The sequence below is a fragment of the Chlamydotis macqueenii genome, chromosome 8, assembly GCF_036417535.1.
Source record: "Chlamydotis macqueenii isolate bChlMac1 chromosome 8, bChlMac1.mat, whole genome shotgun sequence".
Taxonomy (NCBI): Eukaryota; Metazoa; Chordata; class Aves; order Otidiformes; family Otididae; genus Chlamydotis; species Chlamydotis macqueenii.
In genome coordinates this window covers 20,258,925-20,279,301 of record NC_141563.1, presented here as the reverse complement: position 1 = coordinate 20,279,301, position 20,377 = coordinate 20,258,925, and the positions used below count along the sequence as shown (strand labels likewise).

General features: G+C 33.7%; 1 protein-coding gene across 1 annotated transcript in view; it reads right to left on the bottom strand.

Annotated features, from left to right (window-relative positions):
* Positions 1-3,590: 3,590 nt before the first annotated feature.
* Positions 3,591-20,377, bottom strand: part of HFM1 (helicase for meiosis 1) — a 37,285-nt gene continuing 20,498 nt past the window's right edge. The window contains exons 17-36 of the mRNA XM_086753789.1: positions 19,479-19,559; positions 18,777-18,868; positions 17,805-17,911; positions 17,668-17,715; positions 17,361-17,458; positions 17,145-17,276; positions 14,351-14,436; positions 13,519-13,602; positions 12,292-12,449; positions 11,473-11,576; positions 9,810-9,965; positions 9,289-9,384; positions 8,769-8,887; positions 7,837-7,916; positions 7,571-7,684; positions 5,373-5,485; positions 4,862-4,955; positions 4,488-4,593; positions 3,945-4,102; positions 3,591-3,657 (exon numbers count right to left, since the gene is read on the bottom strand). Of these exons, the coding sequence (XP_086609915.1) occupies positions 3,591-3,657; positions 3,945-4,102; positions 4,488-4,593; positions 4,862-4,955; positions 5,373-5,485; positions 7,571-7,684; positions 7,837-7,916; positions 8,769-8,887; positions 9,289-9,384; positions 9,810-9,965; positions 11,473-11,576; positions 12,292-12,449; positions 13,519-13,602; positions 14,351-14,436; positions 17,145-17,276; positions 17,361-17,458; positions 17,668-17,715; positions 17,805-17,911; positions 18,777-18,868; positions 19,479-19,559 (2,093 nt within the window). The remainder of the gene's footprint in view (positions 3,658-3,944; positions 4,103-4,487; positions 4,594-4,861; positions 4,956-5,372; positions 5,486-7,570; positions 7,685-7,836; positions 7,917-8,768; positions 8,888-9,288; positions 9,385-9,809; positions 9,966-11,472; positions 11,577-12,291; positions 12,450-13,518; positions 13,603-14,350; positions 14,437-17,144; positions 17,277-17,360; positions 17,459-17,667; positions 17,716-17,804; positions 17,912-18,776; positions 18,869-19,478; positions 19,560-20,377) is intronic.

Here is a 20,377-nt window from a genome sequence, read left to right as displayed (position 1 = left end):
ACAGTATCAGAAAATTAATCAGCCTGAATCCTGAAGAAACCAAATAATAACTACTGAACATCTGCCCTGGGGAAAACTAAGAGGAAAATAAAATACCTGCCTTCAAGGGTAACTTTTGTTGAAGAAATAGTCTAAATATAAACCTACTCCTATAAACTAACTAAAAACAAGTGGTTATAGTTAGACTATATGAAAAAATAAAGCAAAAATGGCAATAATGTCAATTACTTTCTCGACATTATATAAACCACGAAAATATTTCACAGAAAAATGGAAATACACCTTCAGTGTAGAAGTGGGGCCAAAAAACTTCTCATAATGATATTTCTTTAGTATAGAGAAATAAATAGAAGCTTACCTTATTCATTTTTTATGAAGATGTAAGCACAATCAACTTCTATTACAGCCACTACCTCATGGTTCAGAACATTTAGAAGGAGCTTCATGCAGATGAGCAGGAAAAAGTGCAGTACCTGCCATCAGAAGCGTGCCTAGTTTGCAGGCAAGGTCTCAGCAACTCAGCAGATGAGTGAGGTTTTGGAAAGTTGCAAGTTGTATAATCACAATATTATATAAATTATATACTCACGAGATTATATTAATTGATTCCTTCCTCTCCTATTTTCCATGTTTGAAGCTCATCTTTGTGTTGCTGTGTAAAAACTTTTGTCAAACTTAAAGAAACTGAGGAACAGCTCAATTAGTTGTTGCAACCTAAAATCCCCAGGGAAAGGCAGATAAAGAATGCTATGTAAATATGAATAATAAACTGAAAAAAAATAATTGTGTATTTCAAGCAGCAGGAAGAGAGTCAGGTGCTTAAACATCGGCATCAAGTACCATTTAAAATGCTCTAAAGGACCTGGAACATCTTCCTGTGGGGAGACCCCTGCTCTTCTGGCATGGTAGATAGAAGATTCTCTGGAGCACTTAAAATTACATTTGACACTCTACATTAGAATCATAGAATCATAGAATAGTTAGAGTTGGAAGGGACCTTCAACGGTCATCTAGTCCAACCCGCCTGCAAGAAGCAGGGACATCCCTGACTAGATCAGGTTGCTCAGAGCCTGATCCCGCCTGGCCTTGAACGATTCCAGGGATGGGGCATCCACCACCTCTCTGGGCAACCTGTTCCAGTGCTCTACAACTCTCATTGTAAAAATTTTTTTTCTAATATCTAATCTAAACCTACCTGCTTCTAATTTAAACCCATTACCCCTTGTTCTATCACAACAGGCCCTACTGAACAGCTTCTCCCCATCTTTCCTGTAGGCCCCCTTGAGGTATTGGAAGACCGCTATCAGGTCTCCCCGGAGCCTCCTCTTCTCCAGGCTGAACAGCCCCAACTCTCTCAGCCTGTCCTCATAGGAGACATACATTCTTAAATCCCACCCTGGCACAAAATTGGGAGGTGACTGGGATGTACATAGCTAGGACTGCTGGGCTAAACATAGCAGTAGTATAGTAATTCTGGAAGTTAAAAAAAAAAAAAACCAAAAAAAAAAAAACAGGCAAAAAGAGATCTGACATACTACTGACTTCTAGATGCAATGAAATATTTGAGGAACAACAAAGTAAGTTATAAGCTTGGACCTGCAGGAATTTGCAGTCAAAAACATATCGAGGTTCAACAAGACCAAATGCCGAGTCCTGCACTTCGGCCACAACAACCCCAGGCAGCACTATAGGCTTGGGGCGGAGTGTCTGGAGGACTGTGTGGAGGAAACGGACCTGGGGGTACTGATTGATGCTCGGCTGAGCATGAGCCGACAGTGTGCCTGGGTGGCCAAGAAGGCCAACGGCATCCTGGCTTGCATCAAAAACAGTGTTACTAGCAGGAACAGGGAGGTAATTGTCCCCCTGTACTCGGCACTGGTGAGGCCGCACCTCGAGTACTGTGTTCAGTTTTGGGCCCCTCACTGCAAGAAAGACATTGAGGCCCTGGAACGTGTTCAGAGGAGGGCTACGAAGCTGGTGAGGGGTCTGGAGCACAGGCCTTATGAGGAGCGGCTGAGGGAGCTGGGATTGTTCAGTCTGGAGAAGAGGAGGCTCAGGGGAGACCTTATAGCTCTCTATAACTTCCTGAAGGGAGGTTGTAGTGAGCTAGGGGTCGGCCTTTTCTCTCGTGTAGACAGTGATAGAACTAGAGGCAATGGTTCAAGCTGCGCCAGGGGAGATTCAGACTGGACATTAGGAAATATTACTTCTCGGAAAGGGTAGTCAGACACTGGAATGCACTGCCCAGGAAGGTGGTGGAGTCACCGACCATGGGGGTGTTCAAGAAACGTTTGGATGTTGTGTTGTGGGATATGATTTAGCTGAGAAGTATTGGTGATGGTTGGACTGGATGATCTTTTAGGTCTTTTCCAATCTTGATAATTCTGTGATTCTGAGTGGTGAATGTTAATGCTGCTTGTGCTAGGCCATTTTTTTCATATGGAGAACAAGTGGAACAAGTGTTCTGAGCAACCTGATCTGGTTGAAGATGTTCCTGCTCCTTGCAGGGGGGTTGGACTTGATGACCTTTGAAGGTCCCTTCCAACCCTAACCATTCTGTGATTCTATGATTCTAAGTTGTACCAGAAACTACATCAAAAATGTAAGGAAACTGGAGTCAAGTAAAATGTTATTAACTGAGAAAAATACAACCAAGTAGTGCAGTAAAATATGGTTGCATTTTTTTGCACCACAAACAATGTTGCAAGAACAAACAGCTAAGGTTCCATGTGTGATTTTAGCATTTTAATTCCACACATCTCAAATAATTAACAGTGAAAATTAACATACTCTTGGATTTTGGCAATATCATGTATTTTTCTAACAACTGAACTTGCAAGGTCTACGGTTCCAACACTAGAGCTACAAGAAAATATCCAAATCCAATGCTTCGTTGCCTAAATCTGTACTGGGAGACATAAAAGTCTCGGGTGTCGAAGTGAACAGCCAAACACAACTTTAGAATATTGTTTATAGACATTTTACAATTGGTTTGTTGAGAGTCTGGAAACACATCTGCTTGAAGGAAGCTGCACTTTTTAATTAACAAGCTGACAGCACTGTAGAAAGGAATATAGTCTAGAATAACTTACCATTTTATTAGTTTTACTTGAAAATCTAATTATTTTACAGAACCATTGCTATGAAAAATTCAGCATTAGAGAAACTTGAAAGAAAAAAAATCAAAAAGCATTAAGAAATTTCTGAGGAAAGAGTCTTTCATTCATTTAAAGAGTACTTGTGAGCAGAGCATCTAATAAGCTTATGTGATTTTTACTTTATCTATAAAAGCACTCTTAGTTTGAGAGCTGTTCTCGTTTGACGCATTCCAATATTTTTCTTTGTAATCCTGAAAACAGCAAGGTCAAACAACAGATATTTAAGCATTTTTCAATATAAGATAATATACCTAGAATTCCATAAATCAGACAACAATTTTGTTATTATCTTCTCTATGCAGCAATCCCGCTATTGGTAAATAGGTACACAACAGAAATGAAATTCTCTTAACTGGATTTGAAGGCTTCACTTTCTAAAAACGACTGTAACTGTTTTTCACCAGCACTTACAACATATTTTGTTAATATGTTTTACAAAATGCCATCAAGTATTCCAAGAAAGGGCTTGACATCATTGATTTCATCATCAAGAAGATATCTAATGAAGATTAAGCAAACAAAAAAAAATTAAATTAGGGATAGTACATCAACACCTATGAAATCAGGAACACTATGCAAAGTATAGTCAAGAGATACCAAGAAAAGCAAAATAATTTTGAAGTCTTTTCCTTTCCAATAAAATATAATTGCTACTATTATTGTGTAAATTAATAATTTTAAAATGAATGTTATAAATTAACACATTGCCTAAATGTCTGTGTTCCATGAAGAACATGTTCCATGGAACACTGAGGCAACAGAAAAACATACACAACTTTTTATTACCTGGTATCCCCTTCTTTTTCCTGTTCTTTTGTGAAAATAAAAAAATCCTCTTTCCTAGTGAATTTAGAAGAGTCTGAAATTATTTTGGAGATCGAAGAACACTGTATGTTTTTCAGTTCTTGTGAAGGATTTGAATGCTTTTTTTCTTCCAAACTGAACTGCAATGTAAATATTTAAAACTGTATATGATAAACAAAAGATAAACTGCCAGATTGTTGTAGTATGTAGTACAGATATTTATATTATGGTATTTGACAAGGACCAAGCACATAATAAATACAATTATATACTAGATGACTTTCAGAATAGCAATCAAATTAAGTAACTAGTTTTGAAGTCGTGCTATAGAAAGTAAATTCAAGTCCTAGTTCTTTGTATCATGAATATCACACTGAACACAGGATGCATGCAAGTTTGGACAACACAGAAAGGTTCAGAAATTCAGTATGTGCAAACTGATTCATAAGCCACATACGGTCAATATATTTACACATGAAATACTCTAATTATAGGAAATTCTGTTATCAAAATATTTTTACTCACCATATTTATATTTCCACTCTGTACAGATAAATCCACTTCTGACGTGCTATTAACCACAGAAACAACTGAGTTCTGAATATTGGTCTCATCTTGGAATGTGCATGAACTGAAAATACCAAGTTGAATAATTTAAGTAATTTTAGAAAAGTTCAAAATTATTTACTTTTCAGTTCAGGATTTTGTATTTATTTCCCTCCACACTTAGATATAAAAAAAAAAATCAGATAATTCAACAATTCATACCTTTTAAAAGATGCTATTTCACTCATTTTTATGAGTGAACAATCTTCTATACATTTCATTATACAGATACATGTGAAATATAGACAATATTTTTAACTGAATAGAATTGTAATAAATTATATAATGCTTACTCTTTTGAAATGTCATTAGTGGATTTGCTTCTTGTATACTGGCAAAGTGGTTCACACTCATCTGGAATTTGAAGGCAGATATTTCCATGTTCCATGTAAGAATTAAAGTTTTAAATATTGAGTCACAAAACAGCCAAAACCTCTTGTAAACATTTTACATAATACGATTAATAATAATTGGAAAGTTTTTCAAATGTCTTAACACTTGAAATATTTCTTCTGTGGGTTTTGGGCTAATATAAAGAAAAGCAGAGATAAGCAGTCAGATAAATTAACCAATATGCAGTTGCAGGTCATCCATAAAATTTAATTATTACTTTCTCAACTCTCCCCTCTGTATTAGATTTGTCTCAATATAAGTGACACATTCAAGGCAGAGTAATAAACCTGGCAGTCAAGTTAACTAACCAAAAAATTTGAATGTATACTATTAGAAATTATTCTCAAATAATAGCCTGTAAAATAATTTTTATGTAGGAAACAAAGCATTTTGTTAAAATAACCTTACCTAATTCTCTACTGGCAAAGTTGCTAGCAAATACTAATTTCTCATCATCAATATAATCCCAAACATCATCTCTCAGTTCAAAGTCCACATCTAAAGCATCTGAAAAATAAGGTCTGCTTTTATGCCATTGTCTCTTGGCTTTTCTCACTCACAAACACTGAACGTTTCCAAGAGAAAGCCGCAATACATTTGTAATGGACAAGTACAACAAAACTGTTCTATATTTTATGACTAGTTGTTCAATCTGTTGAAAGAAGGACTATCACATATACAATTTTTCCTCTGCGTTATTTTGAGATAAGTTATCCTCAGTGCAGATTCTAGAAAAATAGGCCTTATAAAAATCACTGCAATTTCATTCTTTCCCTTTATCAGAAGCATTGTTTGATTCTAAATTGAATACTATTAATTCAGTCCTTTCTTCTCTCCACAGTTTTCCAAAACACTCTGAATGCTGTCTTCCTCCCATACATCTAATTGCTAAGGACTAGCCCGGACAAACACATTTTCAGGCATTGCGGTTAAAATTCTTAATTAAAATGTGACAGTTAATGTTTTAAAATACTTTTTTTTTTTTCTGGTGCAAAGACGACTTTCCTGTTTCATCTCTTACTCTCTTCCCCTTTTGTTTATTGTGTTCTCTCTTTTCATCACTAATCCAATTCTTTCTGCTAATGTTTTAAATCTCTCTTCTGCCATACTACCCTCCAGCATCAGACAGTTATAGAATGTTCATTCTGTTGTCATGACCCTAATATGACTAAGAAACCCTGATCCAGGTCTCGCTTTCAACAGAGGGTGAGCAGGACAGGCTCAAATAAAAAAATCTCTTCCACAGACACTGGCAACACCAGGAAGACACTGCTATTGTAATTTCGTGCATAGTCAGCACAGTGCATTACTACACAGACTTTAAATACATTATAGGTTTAGGTTACTACAATTTCACAGTATACTCTTACTTTTTTTTTGATGGAGTAGAATGATACCATATTACAGATGCAGTTAACCCTACAAAAATAAGATGAACTGATGCCTTACTTCATTAGAACTATTTTTGGTGCATTGTTTAAAGTGGAGCCAGCTGAATCAATACAGCCAAGGTTACCTTTTGTGCTACTATTCAGTGGAGATGGTTTTTAGTCAGCAATATCTATTACGTCCCCTTGATCCTGTATGATTTGCCTCAAGATGTTCTTGAGCATAGAATATAGCTATCCTAGAATATCCATCTGTCTTCCCATGACTTTATTCACAATCATATCATACACTAACTGCCCACCCTCACCCAGCAACTGATGATAGGGCTACGCAGCAGTCTTCTATCTTAAGACTAGATAACAACTATAGCAGGTAAATCAGTAAGGCAGGAAAATATGAAGCACTAAAGGAACAGAATTACAATCTTATCACCAAAATATTAAGTAAAAATGAAATTATGTAGTATAGATGCCAACACATAAGACAGTATGAACTGAAAACTGTTTCAATCCATTTCAGCATAGTGTTTCTTAGATGTCTGAGGACGACCTAAACACTGGAGCTGCTACTTATTAGCCAAATTAATTAAAACCTGATTCACATCAATCTACTGTCACCAAATACAATGGCAAAAGTCATGCAGTGGGGAGAACATCATAGTTATGTATTGATAAATGAAGACTGATCATTTAACACCAAATGTAAAAACATTTGTGGCCTTTCGAGTGAAAGAAACAGAAAGAGGACTTTTCTTTTTTCAGATAGAAATGTCTTACTAGTTATGAACTCAGTTACTGAATAGTCACATTTTGTCAGCTACCAAATAAAAGCTCATGCTTTAACTAACTTCTTCTAGTAGAAAGGGAAAAGAAGAAAATACATAGATATAGGGTAAAATAGCTCTTGTATTACAAGTGGCTTCAGTGGAAATACATAACAGTCATACCTTTCAGGAAGTATATATAAATTTGGATCCTCATATATTTGATTTAGTCATTACTGTTTTATTTGAAGGTACATGTAGATGCTTTGTAGATGCTTAGATCTACATTAGAAATTCTTACCAATACCAGAAAGTCAGTTAGGGCCACTCTGTTTCCCTATACATTCTGTGTTCTGTAATGCTGTACTGGTTGCTGTAGTGATTTCAGCAAGTTTGAGTTTACAAGTATATTCAAATCAAAATAGTGAAAATAATAATTTCAAACATTAGCAGTAACTTACTACTCTTTCCATAATTCCAAGATTGTAGTTGTTGCTGAGTTCCTCCTAAGCTATTAACATTATCTACCTGGTCCACTGAAGGTGATGAAGACAACTGTTTATTGCTAGACCTATTAAAAAAAAAAAAATCAGTGACATGTCAGTAAAACAATAGCAGAAAGTTGCAAAATAATTTTATTCAGAAAAGTTTTTAGTTGTTACAACTAAACATGCTATCTAAAATAAGACAGATTTCTTTGTTGTTACTTCTATTAATCAGTACCTTGGCAATGTTGGCAACATTTTGTTTGTAAAAACAAATTGTTTGAGATCCACATTTTGAGCTTGATTTAACATCTGCATCTGAAGAAATAAGACTATTGTAACTGACAGGATATAAACATATTGAAAATTGTCATTTTTTAACAATTTTAGTGACATCAATAATAATGTATCAAGTTAGCATAATTTTTAAAGATCATATATAAAATCTTTCTGATGTCTGCTTATCTAATGTAGTAAGTTAAAAAGGTTTGAATTACATGCTTCTAATGCAGTTACCGAAGCACCCTGGCAAAGTCAGACTGGTTATCACTAACTCTCATGTGTATTAGTTATAGGCTAAATCATTCTCTATTGCAAACAAACAAGCAAAACTGTGAGGATGAAATAAAACACTCCAGTATCTCTCAAATCCCATTCTTGCTGCAGAAAGAACTAGTTTAGTATTACATTCAAAGGAATGAAGTGTAAGCCATGAAATCTTTCAGAGATTAAAAACTAACATGGTTGGTTTTCTTACAAACAAGTGGATCTACCTGTCAATGCAAAAAGATAGCTTAGTAGCATTACTCTGAGAAATAACACTATTTGTTTTAATTCCGGTCATATTTTGCCAAAACCAAGTCACATACAGTACCTTCCTACGATGCCTCTGTACCTCACCCACCACAATATATCAAATACCATAAAAGTAAAACCAAAGAGCATATGCACAGAAGTGGATCATTGGAAGCATTCCAAACAGCAGCAGAACCTCTTGAAGATTCCTGGACCTTTGCTACCTTTGTACATCTTTGCTTTTTTGCATTCCACACAGAAAAGACAAATGTGAACGTTCATATTTAGTCATAAAATTCTATCTGCAAACAATATACACAAATACATAACAGGATAAAATAAATCTATTCAATGGCTGACTGTATTCAAATGAACCTTTAACCGTTTTACTGGGGGTACAGATGAAACTGAGTTCCTGCTCCTTAAATCAGCTAAGTACAAAGAAAACTTTGAATCTCCATTCATTTCAGACTTTGGAGGTACTCCAGTTTTACCTGAGAAAAGGAATTAAAATAATCCTCAGATTAGTTTAGAAGGGATAAATCCTAATTCTTTCCAGATCAATGGAAACTTTGCCACTACACTTAGTATCTTCTATTAAAAGATTCTAAAAGATTTAATACAGTAATTAAAAGATTTAAGACAACAATATCTATATAAAAGTGTAACAAGCTTGACACTGTTCTTAAATCATATGCTAGATGTTCTGAAAAATTAATCATTGTAGTGCCTACAAAAGTGTTATTGACAAAGCTTTTTATTACTGCATCATAGCAACAACTCAGGCCTGACTCTCTAACATAGCTTCTGTTAATGTAGCTATTGCTATAAATTAAGCTAGTCTAAATTATATTTGTCTAAAAGTAACAGAAATAGTAGATTTAATGAAACTCACAGCAGTCATGTCCACACACATCTTTATTTTTACAGCGATGGTTGCATTCTCTGTTTCCATGTTTTTGGTAGGTAATACCTTGTTTAGATCTGCCTCCTAGGTCAATATAATACATAAATGCTCATTTTTTATTTCATATGTATTGTTGAGTGAATACTTCATGCAGTAAAAGACAGACTAGAAGTAATCTGGGTCGCTAAAATTTTGTTGCCTTCAACAAAACTTTGGGCTGCTCTAACAATGTAACTGGAAAGAAATTAATCAATGCTACTTAAAAACAGAGGTACTACCACATTCCCAAATTGAAGCAGTAATACTGGATACAAAACACTCATCATTTTTCTTACTTTCAAATTCAAAGAATTGAACTGTAGTACTTGAGAAGCAGAAGCAGCAGTATTGTATTTTTATTATACTTGAGAAAGAAACAGTATGGATAAAGATCTAGCTCTCTACTGAAAGCAAAATTCAATTTTCTGTTGACTTTGGTATTAGCCAGATGTTGTGAGCTGACCATTTACCTGTATCTACTCTTGCTGCTGGCAGACTTTGTGGTGAGCCATAATACATATCAAGTGAAGATTCAGCTTTCAGTTTTTGATTTGTAACCACTTTACTTCCCACTGGTTTTGGTGTTAAGTACAAGGCTGTATATACTTGCTGTATATCAAGGCCAACTTTAAAAAAAAGACAAAAATATTTAAAATTTCTATAAACTGTTTCTAAACTACTGATTACCTTCAGTTTTCTAAAGACTTTAAGAAAGTATAAATGTTATTAAAGAAGTTATTAAAGAAAGTATTAAATGTTATTATGGAAATTTGTTAAGATAATGTACCATTAAAAGCATACTGTTATATAAATAGATTCTTTATGATTGAAATTCCAAAATTAAAATATTTTCAGAATTAAAGACATGGTTACTAAAAAGTAACAAAACTAGTCCCTTTAACAGTATTTTTCAGTATTGCTTTAAAACTACATTTATCTGTGGCTTTGCATTGATGATATAACTTTAACTTTTAAATTTTACTAGTCTGTGTTACAGGAGTATCAACAGCTCTGTATTGTCAAAGGCATAAAATAAGTATGTTGATAGTACTTTTGAAGTTGAATGCTAATAATGGTTCTAGCTTTAATTAAACCAAGACTCATATAAGACTCTAAGAAACACCATTGTAAAAAGAGTATTTTTGTCTTTTGTCTGTCTGTCTGAAACAGAAACAGACTTTAAAATAAGTAGAGACTAGGAAGACCTGCTTTTAGCCTAACTTCACTGTTACCAATTTCAGAGAAATTAACTGTTGTGTTGAGTTTCACTGAACTCAGTACAACTTGTAGATAGTCAAGGAGTAAAAAGAGGACAATTTTTTCTTCAGCTCTGTTTTGATAGAAAACCCTCTTTTTTTTCCTGAGCCACAGGTTTAGCCATAGGAGTACAGATTATTTCAGGCTTGATTATTGTAGTAGTCTCAATATTAAATGTTTGTCATGGAAGCACCAAATATACTTCAGCTAATCTAGCACACTGCAATCTTCTTTATAGGTGGGGTATGAAGACAGAGTTTAATACAGCCAGTCTGTTTTTGAATTGTATTTCAAAGTTCTATGTTTCAAGGTCATCACTGTCTCTCCTTATCTGCTGCTTCAGTTCCAATTCCATGGCAATTGACACTGAGGAGACCAATGTTTAAATCTACACATGTTAAGGCACAAAGTTTTCCGCTGTAGAAATTTCTGGCCACTGAAATGGAGATGAATCCACATCTAATACTTTTTTATCACAATGCAAAACCCAGCCGTTCGCAAAGACAGCTCATCCCAGCATAAATAACCTATCAAACTGATAGGTTATCCCTACTGAAAGTTACTTCAACTTGAAGGCAATGGGCAAAAGAGAATCCTAACCTGTATCAACAGAGCAAAATACTATCTCCTAGTAACAGTTTTGATATTTCCCATTTCATCAATATGGTAGTAAATGAAACAAACAGATATGTAATTAGGATTGTTAGGTAATACTCAGCCCAGTAAAAAACATGTAATAGAATTTTGTTTCCAGAGAAGTTAATTTTGTTATATTTTTGGCTTAACATAATGTGTTTTAATAATAAATTAAAAATTATTACACAGTTGTTTTATATTAAAAGCATACAATCAAATTCCTAAAGGCAATCAACCTACCATAATCAGAACTAATTAAATTTATACTAAGGTCTTCTGATTTAAGAGCTCTTTTCACTTCAATTTTCTTTGTCCAATTTCCAGTTTTCAGCAGCACAGAATCCCTGTAATTTATCAGTAAAGTTTTATTAGAAATGGACAACGAAAACAAGACTGTATACTATGGCATCTTTAACCAAGTGAAAGAGCCTTTATTTGGTCTTAGTTCTTGGATTTTGCTTGGTAAGTGGCCTAAGAATAACTTTCCAATAATATATGATTTATGCCCTAAGAGAGCCAAGATACTGCAGATCAGTTTCAGTTCTGCCAAAAGTGCCAGACTTTGGCCAGAACTCACGTGAAGGTCACACAGTTGGAAAAGATTTTGTTTCTCTTTTCCCATTACTCCAAGCATATCTTAGCCAACTGGAGAATTTAAGTCCATCTCTGAGTGAAAAACAATTTTGACAATATGATATAATTACAGAAATATAGCCAATAAGAGTAAGTAACAACTTAAGAATGTATATTTTAATAGGTATTTTACTTGTTTTACATTTATGTGGAAATTATTATGACTTCCATAATATGACATCAGTGTTGTACATATATTTACACATACACTCTGTACTGAAAAGCACACTGGTATGTTTTGGGGGTTTCTGAATCTTGTGCAGCATTTTAAATTACAACATTGACTAGAAAATGTTATATGATAAAGAATAATTTTTCTATAATTTGGCATCAGTAGAAAGTATTGCAAAAACTGCAAGTCATAGAAAGGATTAAAAGCCAACACCCTTAAAAGATGTGAGGCAAAAAAACCCTGATCATACATACATAATTTTCTGATTAAAAATGACTTGGTTATCAGCATCTCCTATGATCAATGTAACATAGTGAAAGTCTGTTGCTGTTCTCTTTGTCTGTAGCTGCTCATAGTTTGTTAATTTGATGGTTACTAAGATTTCAGCCAATGTGTCACTGTATTTTGGAAGCTAGAAAAAAAATTACATAGAAGAAAACATAACTGCTAAAATACACAATGTAAAATATATGCCCTTCCATAAATTTTTAACTGTTGATACAAGCACAAAAGCTCGATTCAAGCACTTTCAATTTGTGGTACAATTTTTATTTGTTGTTCTGAGACACTATTATACAGTATTAACTTGCCCATAGCTGAGTATCCTAAATTTGATTAAGTATTGAGAATAAAATACAGTCTACATTAAGCCCCTGAAAAATCCTCCTCTGTTCAATGCAGAGAGAAAGATGCAAGAAGAAAACTTAGGTATACTTTGCCATCTCAATATTCCTATATAAGATATTTATAAAAATGTTAAATCTTTCTTCTGAGAATAACTTTAGAGATATTCAGCTGGTATTATGACAAATGAAAAACTGAAATAGAACTGATCATTATAACAATAGTACTTCACACATTTATCGAGTTTTTAACTTCAAAGTTGTCTTCATTTGTACCCACTTCATGGGACACAAAGTTTTTTTTTTTCAAATTTTGCATTTCAGAAAGGTAGAGTGGCTATGTGATATGTTTAAAGACAAAATGCGTATCAGAACCTCAAAGCTCTTGATCACACATGGAATTGCACCTGTCCCTTGAAAGGGCGCCAGCTAGGTTATGGAATAATTTACTGTTTCTCGATATTCCTAAGTATGACGTAGAAAATAAGCATGAGTTAATGCTACCTCAGTAAGCTTTACATTAATGTTTTTCTGCCACTAGGGTTTGTTTATATTCAGGATAGAAGAGACCTCTCAGACTCACATATAATGCTAGAATGTGGAATGTATTGGTTTGCATCTGTTACATGAAATGCTATTAAAAAGAGAGAGACAGAGAGGCCAATGTATTATACCAAATGTCTATTCCAAGGCTCTCCTTCGATATTTAAGAGTTTGATTACACATGCTAAGGTGGAAGGAGGCCACAATATTGTGTAGTCTTCTATCAGCAAAGGCTCAAAATCTCTTTAGTCAATATTTGCCCTTTCATTTAATAATACCAGCATAAAAATATAAAATAAATAGGAAAGCATTTACCTGTTCAATGTCAAGTTCATATTTTGGAAGGTGCAAAACAGATTCTTTTATCTGGTTTCCAAAAGGAGGATGTCTGTTTAAAATCTGCAAAGATTTAATTTCATTGATGATGCATTCAGCTGGTCAGAGATACCAACAGAAATGTAAATACAAAGAATCAAAGTAATCACAGTAATTATGCTATCAACAAAAGCCCTTATGACTCCTGGTTCTCTACTGTCAGTGATGTCCAGAACAGCAATATAACCAAAATAAAATTCCAATACTTATTAATCTTGCTACTACTTCTGTTCAACTAACAGCCCATGAACTAGCCAATGACCTCAAAATCTGACTACTCAGGTTTTCTATGAAATGACTTTTCTATGCTGCGCAAATTTTAGTCAAAACAAAACAAGTGACAGGAAAACTGCAAAAGGGGGCAGAAAAAAGCAATCAAATTCCTAAAGGCAAATCAGGAAAACCAGAGTAAAATTGATTTTCTTTAGAAATCTGTTATCTCTTCCAGAAAACTGGAAAAACAGGTCCCTCAGAAAAGAAGCTAAGAGCCAAAGAACTTGTCCTGGGGTAGAAATCTAACTTTCTTAAAATAAGAAGTGCTTTATAGATAATTCAGAAGAATTTTATTCTATAACTATCTTTAACTAAAACTAGCAATAATGGAAATCCAGGATTTTTAATTCACTAGGATAAATGAACAAACCACTTAAAACACTTGATTTTGCTGACAATCAGAGCAGATCTATATTAATCATATCACTTTTACTGGTAACAGTATTAATACTCAGTATTTTCCTTATCAAATTTATCTGCATACAAATTAATAAATTACCAATTCAAGTTCCCTTGCATTTGTCTCTTCTATTTTTTTAAATGATGTCAATCCAGCATTTACCATAGCATTTGACAGTGATACACCTGTGAAAAAATTTTTATGCTGTTTTATGCTGTTAAATGACAATTGCTAATCTCAAATTATTCTCAACAATTGCATTATAGCAGTTAAAACCAAAGCAAAAATAATTTTATAGTATGTTTATCTCAGCTTTTTGCCCAAATCACTAAATTTCTTTTCAGTTCATTAAATATTTTAGCACTTCACACAGCACTGTCTCAGAATTTTTTCCCTATCCAAGGAATTATTTACTTATATTAAAGTAATAAGGATCTCAATGTTTTTCAGTAAGCTAATAATGAAATTCACTCAAAAAATATTTATTATAATCTTCTAGGAGTCTTTGCAGATTTAGCAAAAAAAAAATTCCCATGTCTTTATCTGCCACAAAAGCAGACTGGCAGAGAATTCCACATACAATCTTATTCCTCTTTCTGATTCCCACAGTTCTTTCAAACTTCCAGTGAGATTCAGAGTCACGATAGCATATGAAAAGGCATTCCCCTTACCTGGAACTACAGGCTACTACAATAACTGCAGTAATTTTAAATTAAAGACAGTACAAAATACTTGGAATGAGTATGTGGATTCTTCATATGTAATTCTGTAAAATCAGTAAAAGAAATCTGAAAATTTTAAGTGGGAAATCTCTCAAGAGGTTTCTCTTAGCTTGCTTCTTGGAAGATGTTACAGTAATCTTCTAAGAAAAGACTAATTTCAACTCAAGAATTTAATGATTTAGAGAAACAGAAGACCATTGCTCCTTTTACATATATTTGAACACCTTTCAAGTCTGACTTAGGGAAAGCATCTCCTTCCATCTCCCCTCTCCTTTGCAGAATCTCTGAGGACTGAAGACTCTCACTTACTACTTCTGCAGCTACTTCAGATAGAGCTGTTGCCTTGTTTCTTCACAAGTGAAGCTGAAGACTAGTTCTTTTGTCCTAATTCCTAAAATGGCAGAAATGTTTCCACCAGTGAAGAAAATACAAGATATAAATGAGACTTTTTCTCTTTATCTTTGTCTAATTCTGAGCAAGAAAAAAAAAATTGTAGTGGGAATCAAATGGATCAAGTAGTAAAGGTGATAAAATCCTGGATGGCAACTGATCATTATCCTGTCTATCAGAACAAGTAAACAGAATCAAGTATATCATACAGCAACAAGAGGGAGCATCATTATTGGATAAGAGTAAAAAATGTAGACAGTTGCAGAAATGCAGTAAGAATTCAACTGAATCCTCAATCTCAGTAAGGCCAAATGTCAGTTAAAGAACAGTCACTCTTATAAAGGAAATAGTGATGACTAAGGCTTTTTTAAGATTAAAAAAAAATAACATACTGAGATAAGAGTTTAAAAATTAGGGATTTCTGAGTATGTTACACAGTATCAGTAAATTCCTGTGAGCTCAAACAATTCACTAAACTTCAAAAAGACAGAATAAGCTTAGCAGCCATAGCACAACAGAGGTCGAGAATCAGACATCATAATATAGGCATTAAGTCAATATTTGATTCAGGAAAAGAGAGTGAACTGTCAGCAGATGGTGCAAATGGAACTTTGAAAGTTAGCAATTCTTTGTAACATACGCTGCAAGAGCAATGACAGCATAGGAAAAAAAATACAATTAAAAAAAAAGGAAAACAGGACAGAGATGTCTGTATATAGTACTCCTATTATTAAAAAAAGTAAAACTGACTTCAGTTGTTTAATATAGTGTACAGGAAAGGATTTGTCTACACTGCAAGTGCCATGTTTATTCCACTCATCCTAATCCCCTAGAAATGCTGAACATGAGGCAGACTTCTCAGATGACCATGCACACATTGGCATAGATCGAGAAGTAGTGGAAATGGGTTCCTACCACGCTGTACTGTGCTGCACACAAGCTAACAAGCCCTGTCCTTTGCTTTGAATCCACATGAATGAAGCAATACAGCTTTTGCACCTGAGCTGGCAAACCTGTAATGTACTGTGCCATATGGATCTTCTGGCTTAGCTATTCTGTAATTTTCAGATCTCTGTACTATACTTTTCTGTATAGAGCAGATGTGTCTTTAAAGAAGAAATAACAGAGAGCACTGCAGTGAATTCTGAAAGCATGAAAGTATGGTAAGACCAGACATTAAAGCAGGAAGCTATGCTATTACCTCAAAGAAGTGCAACTAACTTTTTGTAATAGAAGACTCCAAAATTTCTGAACTCCCTTTCAAATAATTATGATGAGTCCGTACTTCCAGCCAGAAGTTCATCCAGTAACAGGATACAGTGATATGAAGACTATTAGAAACTTGTGATCCTCATGTGTATAAGAACGTAACACACAGTAAATTGATTTCTTTTTCATGATTCCTATCCATGTCAATGCAAATGAAAGGTGTCTCATGCATATGAGCAACAGGACCAACAGTGACAGCTGTTTGGAAAGGAAGGTGTAGCCTAGTCTGACACATGCAATCACACAAATGTGGAATATGCTCAAGATACCGAAATGAACATAAAGAAGAAAAAACGACTCTGAAATACTTTAAAGTCTGAAGAAAGTTACTAAACAGATTACTTTTATAATGACAGACTATTCTGACAACTGTGGTACTCAATTGTGGCAAATGAGTAATTAGGGGAGTAATTTAATTATGTAAGCAGACACTCCAGAAATTAGCAGGCTAATTATGACATTTTATCATCTATCAGGTTACACCTTTACTATCATTTCTGACTAATACTTACCAATTTTTTCCAATTGTTTAGACACATGAAGTGAATTTTCCCAAAGTTTGCACCTGAAACACTTTGCTAAAATCAAAGAGTTTAGTAAAGCAGAAAAGTTGTTCTTACATGATACCAGAAAGTCAGATAACCCTGTAAAAACAAGATTGACTTCTATTAATAAAATAAAATGTTTCTTATTATTATGTACTAAAAAAGGATTAAATTTTACCATACATCTAGTAACTCTTAAGCCATTTCTAAATATTCTGCCAGTATCTTGTGTCAAAGTAAAGTCTTGAATAGGAATGCATCCTAGCTGAGCCTGAATAAGACTGGGAAAAAAAATATTGTATATAAGCCATAGTGTAAGCAAAGTATAACAACATAAAAGTTTCTACTGGAAAACAAAACAAAATTCAGAATAGAAACAATGAAATGCAAGATCTGGTCCTCTATAAAACAATACAAATTTTAACAGGACTTCAACAGCAATAAAATGACAGCTTTTCAATAAAAAGTAATAAAACAATATAATATTTACCAGTTTATTTTCATTTCTCTTGTTTTTATCTTCCCCTCCATTGGAAACCTATGCATGAAAATATACATATTTTCTGCTATTAATTTTATTTATTGTCAAAAAATACGTTCCTTTTTCAATGTATTTAATTTTTATACCTGATAGTTATTTTGTCCTTGTCTTTATTCAAAGTGTTCAGTATTTTCTTTTCATTTGTTCTTAATTTGACATCCAGAAATTCTGTGCAGTTGGAGATCATTGTAATCTGTAACAATTTAACTTTTATTAATTGTTTCTCTTTGTCATTTTTTCTACCACTTCTTCCAACTTAAAAAAAAAACAAAACGAAATGCTTTTAAAAAAACTTTACTGTCTCAACACTATGACCAGGAAAAGATGGTGAAGCAGGCTTGTCTAATACTAACCAACTTTCTTTCATCTTCCTATAAATGCCATTATATGACAAAAGTGAAAGATTTTTGTTTCAGTTTTTAGATTACTATTCCACTTGAAATTATCAAAAAATCAACTACACTGCTAACAATTTATGACATACAAGGCAAATATAAATAGTTTTTGCTATCTGTTATGTATTTCACTTTAGTTTCTTCATACTTTAGTAACAAGATAGGCATACAGAGAACAGGCATTCAATTTTTTTCATGGCCAATCTGTTCTACCGTAGTATTTGCTTGAAAACAAAATGTCTTTTGTGACTTAACACCAGCAGTAACAACCTCTTATCTGACAGAGAAAAATTACTTAAAAAAGACAGTAACATTCCTTCAAAAGTAAAATTTGCTCTCCACGCAGTGGGTTTTTGCAATAAAAATAACAACTAAACGAAAAGGATATAGTGTTTAATACATAAACAGAACAGCTTCAGCAACTTTATATCTTCATAAGCAAGGTTAGTGAGGGGAGAAAGAGTTGGAAATCAAAAGATCTCTGAGTACAAATCCTCAAAAATACTCCATATGGAATTTATTTAAATGTATTTTCTAAAACTTTATACTTTGTATAAACAAAGCCTGAGCTCTTTAAAATAAATAAAAACTTTTGCTTCTTATCTTTGATTCTGTTTAAAATTAATTGAACATACGTAAATTTTCTTTTAAAAGTTAAATTACCAATTCATTTAAAGTCTCTGTTCCCTTAATTGTGAAAAATTGTTTCACTGTATCGAATGCAATGTAATACCATGCCATTAATCTTCCAGTCTCTGTAAAAGAAGAATACATCTTAAAAAATTAATATGTCAAGTATTTTTTTAGCCTTTTTTTAAGTCACAGAATTGAATTAATTTTCTTATTACAGGGCTCTGTGAGATTTACTACCACTGACTCAGTATGTTATTGCCTCCAGCTGTCTGATGAATATTACTGACCCCATCACAGAGCAGCAGAAACAAACACATGCCAGTTACAGTTCTCTTTAATGAAGATGAATTCACACTAATATACTAGATCGTGAACTGTGTTTGCTCAGAAGCCAACCACCTCTAGCTGAGAATTGTAGAGAACAGGTATTGATAAAACATGTCCTTCATTGCACTGTGTCACATCCAATTATCCCGTGACAATGTTGTGTAATTTTCTCCTAATCTGCAACAAAATTTCCAGCAACAAGAGAAGATCTATTAATGGAGCAACATTAAGGCAATGAACTCCCATGATTTGTTAAAGAAACTTGCTCATATATTCTAGCCAAACAATTTCTCAGATTCTACTCTCTACTACATTTGTGTACTCCTATTAAGTGGACACAAGAACAGTTGTGAGCCTTTGTAGTTCACTACTATCTCAACACCACTTCTGAAAAAAAAGTGTTACCTGTTGGTTTGAAATTATTATCCTTATCCATCCTGATCAAATCAAAAGATGATAAGTCATTTAAGTTCTTCAAACACAGTTCTGTCAACAATTTGAAAATATATGTATTTTTAGTACATGCAGAAAAACTTATCTATGTACAAACCAGAAACATCATCATCAAATTGCAATTAATGTATACCCAAGTAATTCCACTGAATTCAAATAAAGGTTTTAAAATATGATCCTGTTTCTACTACAGTTAGTGGTTAACTTCTGCCTGGGGAAAGCTAACTCAAAGATGTTTGATGCAGGACAATTCAACTCTTTTTCAGTAAAGCAAAAGTAGCAAAGTAAAAGAAACTAAGATGCACAGAATGTAGGCTGCCATATGCAATTCTGAATGACAGACTGGAGAGCCTGCAGTATTTACACCAAAAATTTCAGCTACAGAGTTAACACTTAAATGCCTGAAATTTCAGATATCCACAGGTATTTATAAATCCTTCATCAGAAACTTGTATTTACTTCACTAAACATATTTGGTCATCTTCATGCAGCTAACTGACTAAAGTGTTTTTGTTTTTCTCTATTTCAAAACCAAGGTAATTAAAAGGCAAAAATTACATTAATACACTGTTCATTCAGAATTTTTAAAAGTAAGTTGGGAAAGCACTTAAAGTTAATGGTTCCCAGAGCAACCAGAAATCATTCACTTTGCACATGCAACGTATGAAAACATAACTATCTACATTACTAAACAATATTTCATGTGTGCAGGGAAAAGTAGCTAGTTTTTTCTATATGAGCTTTAAAAAGAGGTTGTATTTAGGATCAGAGCACTTCAAAGAAATATAATCCACACCTAAAAAGCATTTGTAAGTGAAGTCTTCTACCCTAGCACTATCTGTAGAGGTAAT